The 17,037-nt window shown below is 35.6% G+C and overlaps 1 protein-coding gene across 1 annotated transcript; it reads right to left on the reverse strand.

The window, feature by feature from the left end:
* Positions 1-8,210: 8,210 nt before the first annotated feature.
* LOC146160215 (spermine oxidase-like) lies at positions 8,211-12,085 on the reverse strand. Its single transcript, XM_083384899.1, has 6 exons — positions 11,893-12,085; positions 11,698-11,803; positions 11,007-11,609; positions 10,696-10,882; positions 10,543-10,636; positions 8,211-8,491 (listed from the first exon to the last, which is right to left on the reverse strand). Exons 1-6 carry the CDS (start codon positions 12,083-12,085, stop codon positions 8,211-8,213), a joined length of 1,464 nt encoding a protein of 487 aa, XP_083241025.1.
* Positions 12,086-17,037: the final 4,952 nt, after the last annotated feature.

Genomic DNA, 17,037 nt, shown 5'->3' on the forward strand with positions numbered 1-17,037 from the left:
AAATATCAGAATTTCAACAATGCATGAATTTATGGCAAATAATAATATTGATAAATAACCGTGCAAGTTACTTTTTTGTATGTAACTGTTGCTGATTTGAGTATCTCAGATTACTTAGATTTTAAATATTTCCTGAAGACTTTTGTACTGTGAAAAAAAAAAAAAAAAAAAAAAAAAAACATGGAACAACAGCGAAGTGGTATATTCTTATCGGAATGATTTAAAGAGCAAGAATCAGTGCAAGCCACAAAATAATACATACATTCTGGACCACTTTTGTCTCATGGAATATGTGATGTGTAATGAGAACTAACAAGAAAAAACATAAATTTTACCAAAAACATGAGAATTTGTTAAGATTTTTACATTTTTTGAATCAATATTGTCACCACACAACTGGCTAAAACTAATATAAACTTGAAAGCACCGAAGGATGTAGTTTGACAATAAATTAAACACTCATTAAACATAGATAGCGTTTTGTTAACATTATTATTAAATCTTTATTTATTTTCAACATTCAATAAGGGTACTTTATAGAAAATGCAACATATAAACTTTTTCCCAATTTACCTTTTATTTTCTTGTTTAATTACAAGTGTCATTTGAATTTGTTTTCCTTAGTTATGGTTGATTGTCTATTTGTAATACAACAGAGTTGCTGCTGTGTGGAAAATAGTAATTATTTGCAGAAATTTTGTATTATGGATAAGTTATTTATGCACGAATATATTTTCCTAACAGAGTAACGACAATAAACAAAAAAGTGCACTGGAATGTGATAATATCCTACATTTTGCCATTTAAACACCAGTTAGTGATGGATTGGGCATCTGGTGGCCGCCAATGTTTGTTAGTGGATAACACAGACAAACACCATATAAAACACAGCAACTAATTCAGGATATCCATAAGATAATAAAAGCAATTAAATAAAATACCTGATTCTACTTATGCATATAGCTTCAATTAAACCTTACTACTACCTGCTGCTGTTACTATTATACGAAAATAAATGCTAAGAAATGTTGTTGCCAGAACAGCATTACCAACCAGCATAGTTAAATGTACATAATTAATACATTAACTAGACTGATCAAAAAGGCCATTCCAAAGATTTGTATATCATTTAAGCTGATTTTACCTAACTTGACGTTGCCTTGTTGCAATAAAAAAAAATACTTTCTGGTGCCAGTAAAAACGAAGTATATTTCTATCAGCAGTGCTTTATTAGTATTGTGTATAGTACCAAGCATACCAATACATCACTAATCCCTTAAAATCCGGTAAAATAATCACCAAATATTGCCTTAAAGACAATTTTAAGATTCCTCTCCCATAAGCCGTAATGCAAAATTTACGCACTTTAGGAACCTTTCAAGATGGCGTCAGAGCTTTCTAATTGGTTTCAAAAAACGCTTACGCGTGCCGCTAGTTGCGCTATCCAGGTTTCATAGAGATCAGTGCAGTGCACCACAAGCATGCCACGCCTTCAATAGTCATGCACTGTTACGTCACAAACGATTTAGTTAATATTACGTTTTGCTATGGTTTTTGAGCATGGCGTTGCTGCTCGAAACGGTTTGCTAGCATTGTCATTTGTGTTCGTTGCGGCAGTTAGTTCAACGACAAAAGCTAAACAAAAAAGTTCAAACTTTTTGGCCCCCTAAAAATTTTTGGCTGGCTACGCCACTGGGCTTGCGTGCCATTTTTTACTAGGTCGCGTGCCACATTTGGCACGCGTGCCGCTTGTGGACATCCCTGATCTAAAGCTAGCACCAAGCTCATGAAAACCTTAATCCGGCCCTGAGTTCCCGCCAAATCTCTATGTGTTCAAAGTTAGGTAGGGGGTATTCTAACTTTGAACACTACATATTACAAGCTCTTTAGGGCTTAATTGACAAGCTCTGTTCAAAGTTAACACTTCACATCGCATTATTAGTAAAAAAAACTTGGGTATTTAAAACAGGTTTAGTGAAATAATTGCCCAAAAAGGGTCCTTTTAAGTAAGAAGGGCCGCACTTTCTAAAAAATCAAATCTCCTCCCCCCCCCACACACACAAAAAGACACCGCGTGGATAGAAATATAAATCTTTTTATTTAACAAAAGTTCAATAACAATACATCTAAAATTCTAAAAGAACAACGAATAGCTAAAACAATTGCCTATGCAAACACAATATTTAGGGCCCCACTCATTTTTAGGATCAGGAAGCCCGAAAAATCCGCGTTTGTGGTATCTACTATGTTGTGCTTCTTTATCCCACTCATAGTCAACCTCGTCGACACAGTATGGCCATCGCCAACCTTTACCATACTTTGCTAAGGTAGAAACCTTGGCACCTTCCTTAGCCATTTCTATCACCTTTCAAGGAAAATTTGACCCTCTATAATTCTCATGTCCAAAACCCCATTTTCCATCGATTTGGATGTGTTCAACGAAAGCATCTTCTTCCACTTCGCTAAAAACTGTTAGATGGCCGGTAGTACCAGTGTGTTTGTTACTCAACGTTCCCAAAAAAATGTTGTGCATTTTGCTTGCTTTCTCTAACGACATAGACTTTTTCTGGACCGGCCCCATCGCTGTTGACAATGTTTGACTCGAATAGGCTGTATAGTTTCGAGAACCAAGTGATCGTTTGTATGCACGAACTATGTTTTACAGTGCTTATCAATAATCTAGGTTATAAAATATGATGAAATAATGGACGTATTTTTATGCTGAAAAAAATTAAACTTCAGTACGCATATCATTTGCATGGTCAACGAAAGTACCACAAGGTATGACGATTCTAAAGTAGGACATTATTTATCAATGATACTTTAATGCAACAACAACACGTACAGGCTACTTTGAACAGCACTAAAAACGTATTGATGTCGCCAAAAAGTAGGTGGGGCTACTTTGAACACTGTTCAAAGTTAGACACACCAAAATAAAAAGATGACCCACTTTAGTAATTTTTAAATAATGAACGGTATTCTCAACATAAACCCAGTTTTGAATTATCTTTCGTGTGCTAGTACAATTCTTAGCATTTCACTGAAAAAAATAGATCAAAACTTCTTTTACTTTCCGAGATCCAACTAGAAGTTTCCAGACTACTTACCACTGTGGAAAGTATGGCAAGTGCACCCGCGAGATTTTTTCAACCTTTTAAAAGTGCACCCCGAAAAAATTTGAACTGCACCCGAAATATGTAAAAACGCTTGTGCGGAATACGTTTACAGTGCAATGTATGCAATACAGAATGCATCCTAAAATCATAAAGTGACCTCTTAACAAAACAGAACTTCAAAATGTGTTTTGGACTCTGATGCGGAAAATGTACAAGTTGTGTGAAATTTGAACATATGGATTACACTAAACGCTGCAATTTTTTTGTTTTTGAAATGCTTTTGAATAGCTACTTATGGTCCATATAACAATAGTATAAGAAAAATGGCCGTTTGATCTTTTTCGCTCATTTGAAATTTAATTACTTTTCAATCAATTTTAATGTTCATGTTAGTTGTAAAAAAACAAGAAACAAATTTCTCTCTGCGCAGTTAAAAAGTATTTTTTTTACCGCAAACCTCTCGATACAAATAAGTTTCCACAGCTGAGTACATTTTTCCCTTTAAGGATGGCATTGTTCGGTTTAACGTACTTTTTTTTGCCGAACTGAGGTTTATGAAATCTGCCTGACTAATGTACACCTGGAGAATAACTTCGGGTTGCCATAAACTTCAATTCAAGAGAACCTGGATAGGGTGGTTGGGAAAGCAAGCTAGCTTTAAAGCTTTCATTAAAGTGATTTTAAAAACTTTTTCGTTGATTCGCAATAAACTTCGTGGTATAGTCACTAACAGGTAGTCGACGAGATATATGCAAGTGGTCCGTGATCTATTCCGAATACACATATTAGCAGGGACGTGCAGTCAGGGGAGGCAGGTGAGGCAGTGCCTCACCTGTCAACATCTGGCAAAGCAAAAGATATATCAAGCAAAAGGTAAATCTACGTTTCTATACCTAAATCGTGCTTTATTTTTTTCTTCTATTTCTATTGTGTTATTCATATCAAGCGTTCGCGTGGTCAAAATCATTAAAATACGCAAAGTGAGGCAGCCCAATCCGTGCCTCTCTTCAGATCACAGAAGTGCTATACACTGCATTATGCGTGCCTTTTTCTTTCGCTAATTCTCCCGGAAAACATGATGAACGATTTAGCTACGATTTGAGGCATGCCTCAATTGTGACGTCCACGCTATGAAACCTTTCTTTGTCCAGCTTGAATGCCCGCATAGTACGTGTACATTGACTTCTTGTAGTTTAAAGCTCTAAAGTTGAAGTCATATTTAAAGGCAGACCTGTTGCAAATTTAAAAGTTTTGCATCAGACGACTGGACAAAAAAAAATAACACGCAACTTTCAAAGAGATTGGTAAAAAAGGAGTGGATGTGTGGCTGTCATAGGCGTAGCAAGGGGGACCATGACCACCCAAAAAATAACTAATATTGTACTCTTTTAATAATTTGTTTTGCAGCTTTTATGAGCAGCACCACAACAGTCGATAACAGGCTTGCCACGCTAATAAATGTCATGCACTGTTACGTCATAAAAGATGTAGTCATTATTACGTTTGCTATATTAATGTAGTTTTACTACTTTTTAATCATTTTGTTTTTGCTCTCTGAATGGTTTTTGATTTTTTTTTTAATTTATATTAGTGCGATACCGTTTTTGTGGTTGTTAAAGAAAAAAGTGACTCGAAAAATTTTGTGCCTCACCATCTAGCAACCTCACCGCACGTCACTGCATATTAGGCCCGTCAGTATGAAATGTTGCACACCCCTGACCTACGTATACATCACGTTGCCAACGTTAGCGCCAGCGGTTAAATTATTTGCTCGTAACCGACAGTGTTTTAGGGATGCCAAATAATATCGGATGAGACTGGAAGCCAATACCCGATACCGGTACTACGTGTTTATCAATGCTGGCTACAAGGTTGGTAATAATGGCGATCCAACATAAAATTTCAAACATGATTTGAAACTGTATTTTTACGTTGGAAGGAAAATGATATTAAATGATATGAGGCAATGAATAACTAGACTGGATGAACCAAACTTGTTAACGCTCAACCAAGTTTTGACCTATAATAGCTTGAATATCTTGTATTGTTTTCACTAAAATCAATGCTACTTTGTTTGCGTAGAATTGATGTCATTTAGTATCGGATCGCATAGCGATTACTTTTTGTCCAAAATGTGGGGAATTGATATCGGAATAATATATCAAGTATCGAAAATCTCCAGTGTCAAAGCAAAAATATGAAAGCGTTTTATGCTTTATATTTACTGACACACAACGCTTCTAGTGCTAACCAACTTTTAAACCTTAATGAATTGTTTACACCAGTGTTTCCCAACCTTTTTGACACTAGTGCCCCCTTGGGCTCAATAATATTTCATATCGCCCCCCCCTCATCTTGCTTTACAGTAAAGTATTATATTAATCGTTGCCTAACACTTATTGTCTTCACTTTCGTTACGATAAGCTGTCAGTCATATTTTAGGTTGTCTAACATACATTCACTATAGGAATTTATAGATACATTAATTCACCAGGTTATGTCATTACCAGGAAAAATTCAACTTTCTGCACCAATAGGGCCGCTAAGAATTGTGTTATTGGAATGTTAGAACAACTGTGAATCAGGCGGACCTCGGATTTTTTTCATCCATACTACTAATTAAATGTGTAATAAAGCTAGTTTGAGGAAATGCGATAACCTTAGTGTTTATAGATAGTGTCATTCAGTGTTTGTTAAGGTCTTTAAGTCCTGGCGCAGCTTGCGAGCGCAATTTTGGGGGGGTATACCAACATTTCTTTTAAATTTCGTGCTAGTATTCATTACATTGCCGAAAAAAATAAAAAAATGTTAAATAATATATGTCTAATATTTTTGAATACGTTTTCCGTTTGTCCGCAACGGTAAAAAAGCGCTAATCTATTCCCAAAACAGCATGAAAACGTAAACAAACTGGACGTAGAAAGACCATTCGCGCGAAGCGCGAAAAATTTTTGCCCGAAAGTATTTAAAATGGACTCGCGTCTATAGTTGTCAAAGAGGTGGCGGGCCGTAAGTTGGCGACCCCTGCTTTAAATATACAAAAATTTTGCCGCGTATAAAACTGTGAAACGCAACAACAACCAACAACTTTACATTTATTACGTAACAATGGTCGGAAAACTGCATTTAAGGTTAAAAGTTACCTACAGTCCTGTTTGTTACTATTTTTATGTGAATTTTTTATAAAATTTAGCCTATAAGTGGTTTTATGTAACGCCCCCTTAAGTGCATTCAGCGCCCCCCAAATTAGAAACGGACCCAAAACGCCCCCTTGTAACTCGCCAACGCCCACAAGGGGGCGGTACCGCCCACGTTGGGAACCTCTGGTTTACACCAAGGTAAATGGAAGTTTTGCAAGGGTGAACCAACCGAAATGGATGAATCAAGGGTTAGACATTTTTTGTCCAAAAATTTAGAATTTTTTTTTTTCAATCAACTGTTATTAAGTCATTTTTTTGCCTTATTCCCAACCATGTTTTATTTTTACATTTGTGTTATTCTGATTTCGGTCTTATTGATCGAAGGCCATATAGCCTGCAGATTTAATTTGATTCATTTATTGATTTTGTTGAATAAAAAACTTAGTGTACTGGTACCAATTAACTATCCATAGCCTAGCCCCAAGCCATAAAAAGAGTTACCGGTATTGAAATTCACCTTTCATCGATGCAATAAGTAAGTTGGCTTTTATAACAGGTAGCCTAATAGTCAAATATTGCTGGTTAGAGGGCAAACCACTCAATAAATTAATGTCACATAACTCGTGGAAAATATTCCCACCTTTTAAGAATTTCTTTATACGTGGCCTTATAGGTTCTAAATTTGTTCCTGGCCATGCGCACGTCGGAAACTAAACTCGATTAAGTAGAAACTGTATTTTTGAGATCAACATTTGGGCTAATTTCCTAGCTCAGTTGGTTGAAAAATGATAATTTTATTAAACGTGCTGATTTGGGTAGTATATTCTGGATGTTTTTTTGAAAAGCAGTACAATTTTTAAGATGTATGTTATTATAGAAATATACGAGTCGATAAATATTTTCATATTAAACGGTTTTGTAGCAAAAATTCGGCATACAATTGTAATTTGGCGTTAAGCTTTGCAAGTAAACGAATTACCCGTATAAAATAAATGTTTAAAACGAAACTCTAATGGTAACAGATAGAAAAACTCTTTTTTCGCTTTGTTTTGTCTTTGGCTGTAAAATGTCTTACATTATTCATTGGTAACCATTTTAGAAACGGTAAATTGGCACAGTATTAGGCTAACTTAGAATATATTTTATAATAGGCCTACTATATATACGCATTGCGGTTCTAAAAGTGGTATGACATAAAATAAAAGGTTTATTATAGCTAATTTCCTTTTTGTAGGTTGTTTTAAGGTTTTTGGTATGCGTTGTTTTCGTTTTGAGAGTTGCTGCTCGCACCTTTGTGGCCAAATTGACAGAAACAACTGTATTTCTAGCCTGTTTTTAATACGTAATTTGTAACCTAAATAAAAAAAAATAGCGCCTTAATTCGCGCAAATGTGAATTATGTTTCTAAGTATGTCTTGCGTCTCTTTGCACCCTCTAAATCGAACGGTTTGGCATCCTAATACGAGATATCAATGACGTTTATTTCTCGTTTCCCTCTAACGTTTAAACTTAGCTATAAAGTTGTTTAGCATAGCCTCAATTCCACTAAACACTTAAAAAAATATGCGGTGCACATATAAAAACTACAAAGGAGAATCATAAACAGGTTGACTTAAATGGATTACTTAAAAACTACGTTTTACACAAAAAATAAATTTTGTAAGTCTTGAATGTATGGTAACGTGAATAACCAAAACCTACCAAAAAATTTTTGTTTGTTAAGGTCGTTCTTATATGCATTGTAGCCAATTAATTTTTCCAAGTAAGCCTACTTTAGATGTTATGTATAAGATTATCGTGAAATAGCGCTGTTATTTTCAGAAAGTGTTAAAAATACTGTGTAATGCACATCAGGATACTAAACAAATGAAAGAACTGGGTAACTATAGCACAATCGTAAGTTAAAAGATGCTCAACTGAAATTGCACAAAACTAAATCATTTTTACTTTATCATTCCAAGATTTTTGAATGGTCAATAATTCTGTTGGCTTCCTTCTCGCCAGAAAGAAATGCTCCATGTACTGTTGCATAATATGAAGGGTGTGTCGCCTCTCCAGCAAACAACAACTGCAAAGCATTCTTTTCTGCTGACGGCGGTAGAGGCTCCGAAAGAGTTATTCGATCGTTTTCTTTGCACGCGTGAGATCTGTAGCTGAAAGAACCTCTAGTATATTTGTCGGAATGCCATCTGGTTACATGTACATAACTTGGTCCTTGTAAGTCATTTATTCCTGAGAATATAAGTGCTGATTGTTAGTCTGAAGTATTCTACGTGTAAAGCAAATTTTCTGTAAACATTGTTTTTTATCTTTTTAAATGAAATATAATTTAAGCAAACCTAGGGCAGGATACGAGAACCTTTTTACCCAAGGTACATATTAACATAAGGTGCATATATAGAAGCTACATATTATTTGTTTTTGTATTTCCTCCAAACCATACCACATTTGAACTTTAGAGTGGTATAACTTGGGATTTAAACTCGTTTAATCTGTTTATAATTAAAAGTTACAACATATTAACGCGAAAAACAAAACATTTGAAAACCTTTTGTTACAGAGCGTGCGCCTTATGGGGCTAAAAAACATTCCAGTAAAATGGACTAGAATTAATATAGCCAAACTAACTTCGTGCAATGCTAAAAAATGCATTTATTATGTGGTTCTAGATTATGTAAAATAGAAGTTGTAAAGGGGATAGGACCGCATACAATTTTTTTCGTAACAACTAAGTTAAGAAATTATAGTTTAGAGCAATGTTTCCCAACCTTTTTTGTACCAGCACCCCTTTGGCTAGACAGATTCTTTAAACGCCCCCCCCCCCCCCCCACCCCATTTGGTTTTATACTATACGTTGCTGCTGATAATTCATCTAATTATAGCTGTAAATAGTCTGCATTAGGCAATTTTATGCTCATAAAACAATATTGTACGGGGCTACAGGCTTATTAGACAACCGTGGGTTGCGAGCCACATCTGCTCTGTTGTGGGCCTTATCGCCACTGCACTGTATAACTTGCCTAAGTCGTCGTCGAATATGTGATGTGTGGCTCTTGACAGTGAACAAAGAACATTAAGAAGGAAATAACGCACTTGTCTCTTTCTAGTTAGCTACCCCGATACACAAGCATAAATAGTACATGTTATAATAATATTTGTAGGCTTGCAAGAGTTTTGTAAACAAACAAAAAAAAAACTGTGACTGTAGCGTGTTTTACAAAGTGTATTTCGTGATACTATAAAATGTTATAAACGCCCCTTTATGTGGGTTTGACGACCCCTAAATCAAGAAAAGGCTCACAACGCCTCCGTGTAACTCCTCAACGCCCACAAGGGGGGGTACCGCAAACTTCGGGAAACACTGGTTTAGAGTTTGCTGCGAGCAAAATTCCTTTAATAATATATATTTCGCTCGCGTACATAGGGTTCAAACAGATGTCCTATAAACGCAAATAGGTATAAGTCTTTTATTTCGATATATTTATTTTTAATCAGCCCAATGTTTTAGGAACTTCTTTTGGTTTTGAATACATTTAACACATAAAAGCTCTAATTTAGCGGTTGACACTCGATGGCCCACGGGACAGATCCCACATCCTGCGGTACAGGAATGGCGAACCACTTATCTGAGGGTCACAAATAGATCCATAGCAGATTTTCAGAGATTTTATAGTATGATCAACATTGTTGCATTTTGTTTTAAATAAAGGATTTAAACTAGATTAAAATAAAATTTCTTTATTTTTTTGTAATAAGACACCGAAATGTTAAACATGATGCTAAATAACAATTCTTGCAGCATGAAAGTGGCCTGTCAATTCGTTTGACATTTTAAAAAGATTTGCTTTAGCTTTTTACCTTTTGTTTAATATTAATTCAAATCGTCGCAGTAAACTATTGGATTACCAGCAAAAAAATAATGCTAATTTTGGTGCCACATTTGGCACGTGTGCCTCATGTTGAACACCCCTAAACGATCGCACTCGAACGAAAGCTAGGTATCCGTTATGAAAGTAATTCAAAATGACGAAATTGGATAAAAAATAACTGCAATTAAAATTTGAACGCTTTTCAATTGCCCAACTTAGCAGTAAATATATATTTTGATTGGCATATGGTGTATTAGGCCTACTCGCCTAAACTCGTCGTATTTATATAACAATAAATACAACATGAAGTGAATTTTATTAATTTTATTACAACAATATCGATATTTTAATACTTTGCCCACATTCTAGCTTTCCATTTGCAGAAAATTTTATAGTTTACATTTTCGACTATACCTGCAAATTTAAGTAGGATTTCATGGCAACCATTTCCAATTTCTTCATCACTCAAAGTTTCGACGAACCTTGCCGTTTCCCCAGCAATCCAACACTGCAGAAGTAAGTAGAGTAGTAATGTCTTGTTTGCCAAAAGAAAATAGTCACACTGACCAGTAAAAATGTTTTACTCGATTTCGCATCTTTCACAACGTGAAAACAGTGCACGGAACGCTGCCAGTCTTCTATCCTCGCTTCGCAGTTGTCATCATCCCATAAGGTACAAATGTAGTCCACATCGTCTTTCCAAAATGGCTTATTGTAGTACATTATCACTTTATCAAGCACACCAAAGCCGATTCTGAATATAAAATGCGGTAATTTATCAATTGGTTGATAAATCTATATAGTATATTTACATATTTGTTGTACCGGTATTCATGCAAATTACGGGGATTTTGAACTAACTTTTTAAAGCTATTTACCTTTGAATTGCACTAGCTTTGTGTTGCGGTAAGGGTGGTCGAAAAAGTGTATGGTGTTGTTCTTTTAGGAATCCAAGAGGAATAGTAACAATTACATGATCTGCTTCTATCTGCCTATTTTCTCCTTCGGTGCAATAATTAACTTGAAGCGGGTGTAAACCTGAGCGATTCCAGTCAATGCAAGTGACCTCACTATTTAAATGAATATTTTCAGCTGGAATTAGTTTTTTGATTTGCAGTGCCAAACTCTGATAGCCATTCATTAACATCATCGTCAGTCCGGGAATGTGGTGATAATCAGTTAATGCTGCAAGCGGAATGTCTTGCAGACTGTCGCACGCTTCTTCTGTACTAAGTTCTGTAGTCATCCATTGAAAAACAGAATTCAGTATTTTTAATTCATCCTTTTTAAAGCCGTCACAATATTTTTCCCAGCCATTTTTGACGTATGACATGACTGAGTCATTTTTCTTTGGGGTAGCGTTACCAACCACGACATCTTCAATAAGCTTTTCAAATCGTCCAATGCCTTCTTTAGCGATATTTGCACCGTGTTGTGTAAGAGGTATACCACCCTCAGTGAAATACATGCCCTTTTGAGACCTGTAAATGAAGTACAACTAATTATATCCACATTCTTGCCTTATAATAATATTGCTTTATCGTTGATTACGGTACTTGCTCTGCTTACTTCGTGTTTAAAGATACGTGTAAGTTATGCTTTTTTATGAATTCCCACATTGGATTTGTAACATTTCCGTATATCCACTGGGCACCACTGTCAAATGAAAACAAACCTGGAAAACACATAATGTAACACTTTTAGTCTCTTAAAATATAGTAAAATCCAGCAATACACACAGGCTATATCTTATATGAAAGGTACCCTGGTTTATTGTGCGAAGTCTTCCACCAACTTCATTTGTAGCCTCAATCACCGTAACGTTAAAAAAGCCACTTTCAATGAGTGTATGAGCAGCGGACAGTCCGCTCACTCCAGCTCCAATAACAACAACTTTGCAACTATGATATTTTGAACCGGCCCGGTCCGTCCTTTGCAAACTGGTAACGAGGTCCATTCCTATATTTATGGCTATGTTAAGTACTCAAATGCAGAAATGTTTCGCGAATAGCATCTAGTATGTGTTTGGGTTTTGGGTTCTTTTCAGCCTAGACTAAAAGAGCCGTGATTAGCCTGAAAATACTTATAATGGTGGTTCAACAACCTAGTATCTGAATGCACTTTTGTGCGATTCACAAGAATTCGGTACAACTTTGATTAACATAACGATGAGATTTTAACGGCTACCTTTTAAATTACCCATAAACTATATTATATTTATATAGTTATTTAGTTGGTTGCGTTTCGTTAACGTAATTTTTATTACACCTTTTCTTTGTGATGGTTGACGCCGCATGGACTCACATTTATCAAACTATCATTTTCGCGATTACCGCGGACGCTTTATCGCTGTACTTTTTGTGGCACTTTTTTGTTTTAAATTGCCAATGAATCTCCGGTCAAACCTTTTGAAAGGTTGTTGTCATAAAATGTTTAAAACTATACACGCTTGTCGCTAAAACAAAAACGTTAAAATTTAATACGGCCCGCCGAGAGCTTTCTGAGTTTTGGATTTGGTCCCCCACAATAAAAAGATTGCCAACCCCTTGTCTAACATCTGCCTTGTTTTCATATAGGCTTGAAATTAAGTAACTAAGCACGTACAGCAACCTTGTGTTGTTCAAATGCCAATGCTATAACATTATGGAGCATAGACATTCGCACAAAATCTGATTCGCAATGAGAAAAAGAAAAAAGAAAAAAAGGCAATCACGAAGTCGTGAAAGCCCGACGCGGATTGATATTATTGGGCATGTTTAGAAACACATTTCTTTAATCGTTAAATAGAAATAATGTCGGGAAGATTTGTATAGATATTAAGGATTCTGGTGTTCCGTGAAAGATTCGTCAGGTGATCGTCACGCAAGAAAAGTATTAGTTTGACAAATGTTCCCTGGAACACCGGTCAAAAACATTGGTTTAACACACTTGATTAGCTTTCAATTTTTAAAAGCATTTATCCACCATCACCAGGTCCAGTTGTACATAGCTCAGGGGTTCTCAACCTTTTTATGGTCGTGGCCAACTTTTGTTTTGAAAATTGTTCGTGGCTCACTTCCTAAAGTTCTGCTTAAATTGGTTACATAACTGAAATGTGTTAGAAATCAAGAATAACTTAAAAATATCAACAAAGTAGAATATTTTATAATAACCTACACATAATGCTGTCAAAGTGAAGCTTGAGAGTGTACTGTAAAACGAACTGAAGAAGTAAACAAATACAACTAAAATTTTCACAAACTTTACACTTTTCCAAATGCTGTGTGGCCCACCTCAAAATGCTCTGGGCCCACCAGTGGCCCTTTTTTGAGTGTCATGTAATAATAACACTTGTTGCGTTGCAAAAGGATGGTAATACAGCACGAATATCGATTTTGTGCTCATCCAAACATCCCAGATATCGCACTAAAAAAAAGTTTACGAACTTGTTTTTGTTCGTGTGATCTGATAAATTATTTGGAAACAATGGAAACACACAATAAGGCCTACAAAGCAATAATACCTATAACAAAAAAAAAATGAATAATTCCATAGTATTAAGAACAACGACATAATAAAGCCAAATGCACAGTAATACCCACGGCAGAATAAGATCGGAATCATCTGATTCTTAATAAGGCAGAAACCCTCCGGAATAAGTCCTAAATTCACAGAAATATATGTACAACTGTACGTCTTTTGGGATCCTTTAATAGTATCTGGCCTGAATTTGCTAGGGTATTCTGATGTTACTGATCAGGAATTTAGTTCGACATTTATCTTGCAAGGTTCAAGGTGATTTACATTATCGCATATTCAGTGCAACATTTACTCCGACATATTTAGGACTTATTCCAAAAGTTACGTTATTACGACTATTAGGTATTGTCCTATTTTGGTCTTATTCCGGACTGTATTCAATAATGCTCTAGATTTTTTAATTTTATTTATTAATTGATAGATTATGCACGTTATAAAATATGTGGTTTGCCTTTCGTCTAGGTCTAGGTTATGATGGTATATACGTGTTATTTTAAGTTATTTTATTTTTTATTGCTAAATGATAAAAAATGTTTGCGGAATTAAGACCACTTTGGACAACCTGTAAAAACCAAAATATGTCGTGCGACACAGTTTTTGCAGCTTTGTTTATTTATACTATGTCACTTCTTACATGATCAAAACACATTTATGCTAACATGAAATAGGTCTTTAAATCGATTTATATTATAAAGTAAATGAGTGGTACTATATATGTTTGAGAATTTTTTTTAGTTTACGTCTATAAGCATATTATTGCAAGGGAATGTATAGTCAACAGCATTTAAAACAAAAAATAAAGTTTTTAGAACAAGGTAAGAGTATCCCCGTAATGATGCCATAAAATTATCTTGTCCGAATTTGTTTAAAACAACTAAACAAAAGGCTTCCAAACATAACTTCATTTGTAGCCTCAATCACTGTAACGTTAAATAAACACTTTCAATGAGTGCATGAGCAGCGGACAGACCGCTCACTCCAGCTCCAATAACAACGACTTTGCAACTATGATATTTTCTTTCCATTTGTCTATTTTGGAATTTAAATACTTTTTTCAGGTTGCAGCTGAATGAAACCAACAAAAAAAAGACTTTGGTTTTAATGTTGAAAAATAATTTTACGTGAAGAACCGTACAACACCACGCTTTACAAGTGGTCAAATAAGCAGTAGGCCTAATTAGTTGTTCCGGTCGAATATTTGCTGCGCATTATAATTTTACTGTTTTGTGTGTTTCAGCACTTTTCGACGATACCGCCCAAAGGCTTATGCGTCTATTGCACTTTCTAAAATAACAGTTTTGCATATGCGAATTTTGCACTTTGCGCTCACTTTATACTTCTGTGTCCCTGTCGAATAATACTTTTGGCAACTTACCCAAAAAAACATGAAAACATTATTTATACCCTGTAGCACAATTTACTCGTCTGGGAGTCAGCTCGAAAGAGAATGTGTTTCTTTTCTTTATACGAAGAAATGCAACATAATCGTACCGCTAATAAGTAGTTCCTTTTTTGTATTAAACTAGACGTTTTAAGCTCAACATTCAGCATTTATAATGCGCGGATTGACCGCGGTCCCCAGCTGAATAACCTGGTTTTTCTCGCGCAAATACTTGGTCACAATTTTTTTGAATGTAGGCAATAAATTAGGATTTCAATTGCATATTTTCGCACAAGATCGGCCGGGAACGCCAGATTCCTTGAGGTTGCCTGTTTAGCAACCTAACAGTATGCCGTAACTTTTGTGACATTTAATCTTTGCATAAAAATTATGCGACTGCCTCGCACGCTTTAAACGCTGTCGGTACATTATAATGAGCTTGGTATAGACGGGGTATATAATGCTGGGGTGGTAACGATACAATCCCCTAGACTAGAAGGTGCGGACAGAAAATTTGTGTTACTGCTCGCAACGCACTTTTTTTTGTTCGAAATTTACGTTGCACCGCAATTTTGGTTTAATCTTAAACTGCTTTACGCTGTACCGCACAGTTTAGGAATCTTATAATTAGTATTTTTAGAGAAAAAACATTTATTTTCTAATAGTGACGTTGGGATTAAAATATACAATAAATACCGGTACCTGCCATAAAAACAACAATTTGAGAAAACAAAAGCACTGCCTTTTTTGAAGATAACTAGTCCATACAGAAAATAGAAAAAAAAAACGTCTTACATTTCAACGATAAAACATACATATTTGACATTCATGACATTTTAAATAAATAATAAAAAGAAAACTCTATTATACAGCACTCGGTAGACTTTACGGTAGCCTACGGCGCGCCAAACTATATTTATATTTATTTAAGCAGCGCTGACTGTGCGGTTACGTGGCCAACAGCGCAAGCAGCCGCAGAATCTACGTGGTTTACATCTACGTGGTTTACATAAGGACCATTTCGTGCGGCCTGCGAGACGAGGTGTTTGGAAAAGATAATTGTTTTGCACGTTCTGAAACTGCTTCACTTTGGTTTGTACATAGAAAAATCCAATGATTTTCCTGCACAAAATCCAATGATTTTCCAGCACAATGTGTTTTTGCAAATTAACTGCAAACAAACTAAACCTTAATATTTATTATAAATTTGGCCAGCCTGCCTGTTTATTAGTGCTTAATACACTTTCTTTCTTTGCTATGTAGTGGTTCCGAAACTTAACCTAGGCCTACTTGCGTACCAATGTTTTGTTTCACACAATGTCCTCGTCCCCCAATACATTTAGAAAACTCCAGAACTTGCAAATAGGTTTTATAAAGACAAAGATTCTGCTTATCATTTGTAAAATTCTATGCGATTTACTTGTTTCGTCTGACAATCTTTAAACTACTTCCCATGATGAATACAATAAAGGATTATTGGTATTGCTTTCTCAACAGTCAACATAAATAATGTAATGAGCATCCATATGCCCATCACATTTTAGCTGTTTTAATTAACTGTGCTTTGTGGTAGTAAATAGCATTCTATTAAAATATAGCGCAGTTGTTGTAACGAACGAGGAGCTGTTTATTTGGGTTGTAAAATCATAGATCACTAAAAATGAAAATAATTTTGCAAACTAGATAAATTTAACCGAAACAAGTCACAATGAAATTTAATGGGATTTTGTTCCCATATCATCAGGACAGCAATAATTATAATAGACGAATTGTCACGCCTCGACTTTATTCTGTGATTTAAATGTTCTTCTTTCGCCTGCTTATGTAGCAGCTTGCGCTGCTTCATATTGTTACCGGCTTGAAACCCCGGCCAACCAGATGAAGTAGGCTGGCCGGTTGTGACGTCGTCACAACAGCCTCCGTGAATTCATCAAATTGACAACTTATTGCCTGATCGTGTTATCGTCGGTTGTCCGAGTTTCCTATTTTTTTGCTGCGTCGCCGAACCG

This window comes from Ascidiella aspersa, chromosome 3, assembly GCF_963924565.1.
Source record: "Ascidiella aspersa chromosome 3, kaAscAspe10.2, whole genome shotgun sequence".
In the NCBI taxonomy this organism is placed as follows: Eukaryota; Metazoa; Chordata; class Ascidiacea; order Phlebobranchia; family Ascidiidae; genus Ascidiella; species Ascidiella aspersa.

Coding starts and splice junctions, on each gene's coding strand:
- LOC146160215 (XM_083384899.1), bottom strand. CDS start 12,085: ATGGACCTCGTTACCAGTTTGCAAAGGACGGACCGGGCCGGTTCAAAA. Junction 11,804..11,892: donor ACTTCGCACAATAAACCAGG/GTACCTTTCATA, acceptor TGTGTTTTCCAG/GTTTGTTTTCATTTGACAGT. Junction 8,492..10,542: donor AATCCTACTTAAATTTGCAG/GTATAGTCGAAA, acceptor TTATATTCTCAG/GAATAAATGACTTACAAGGA.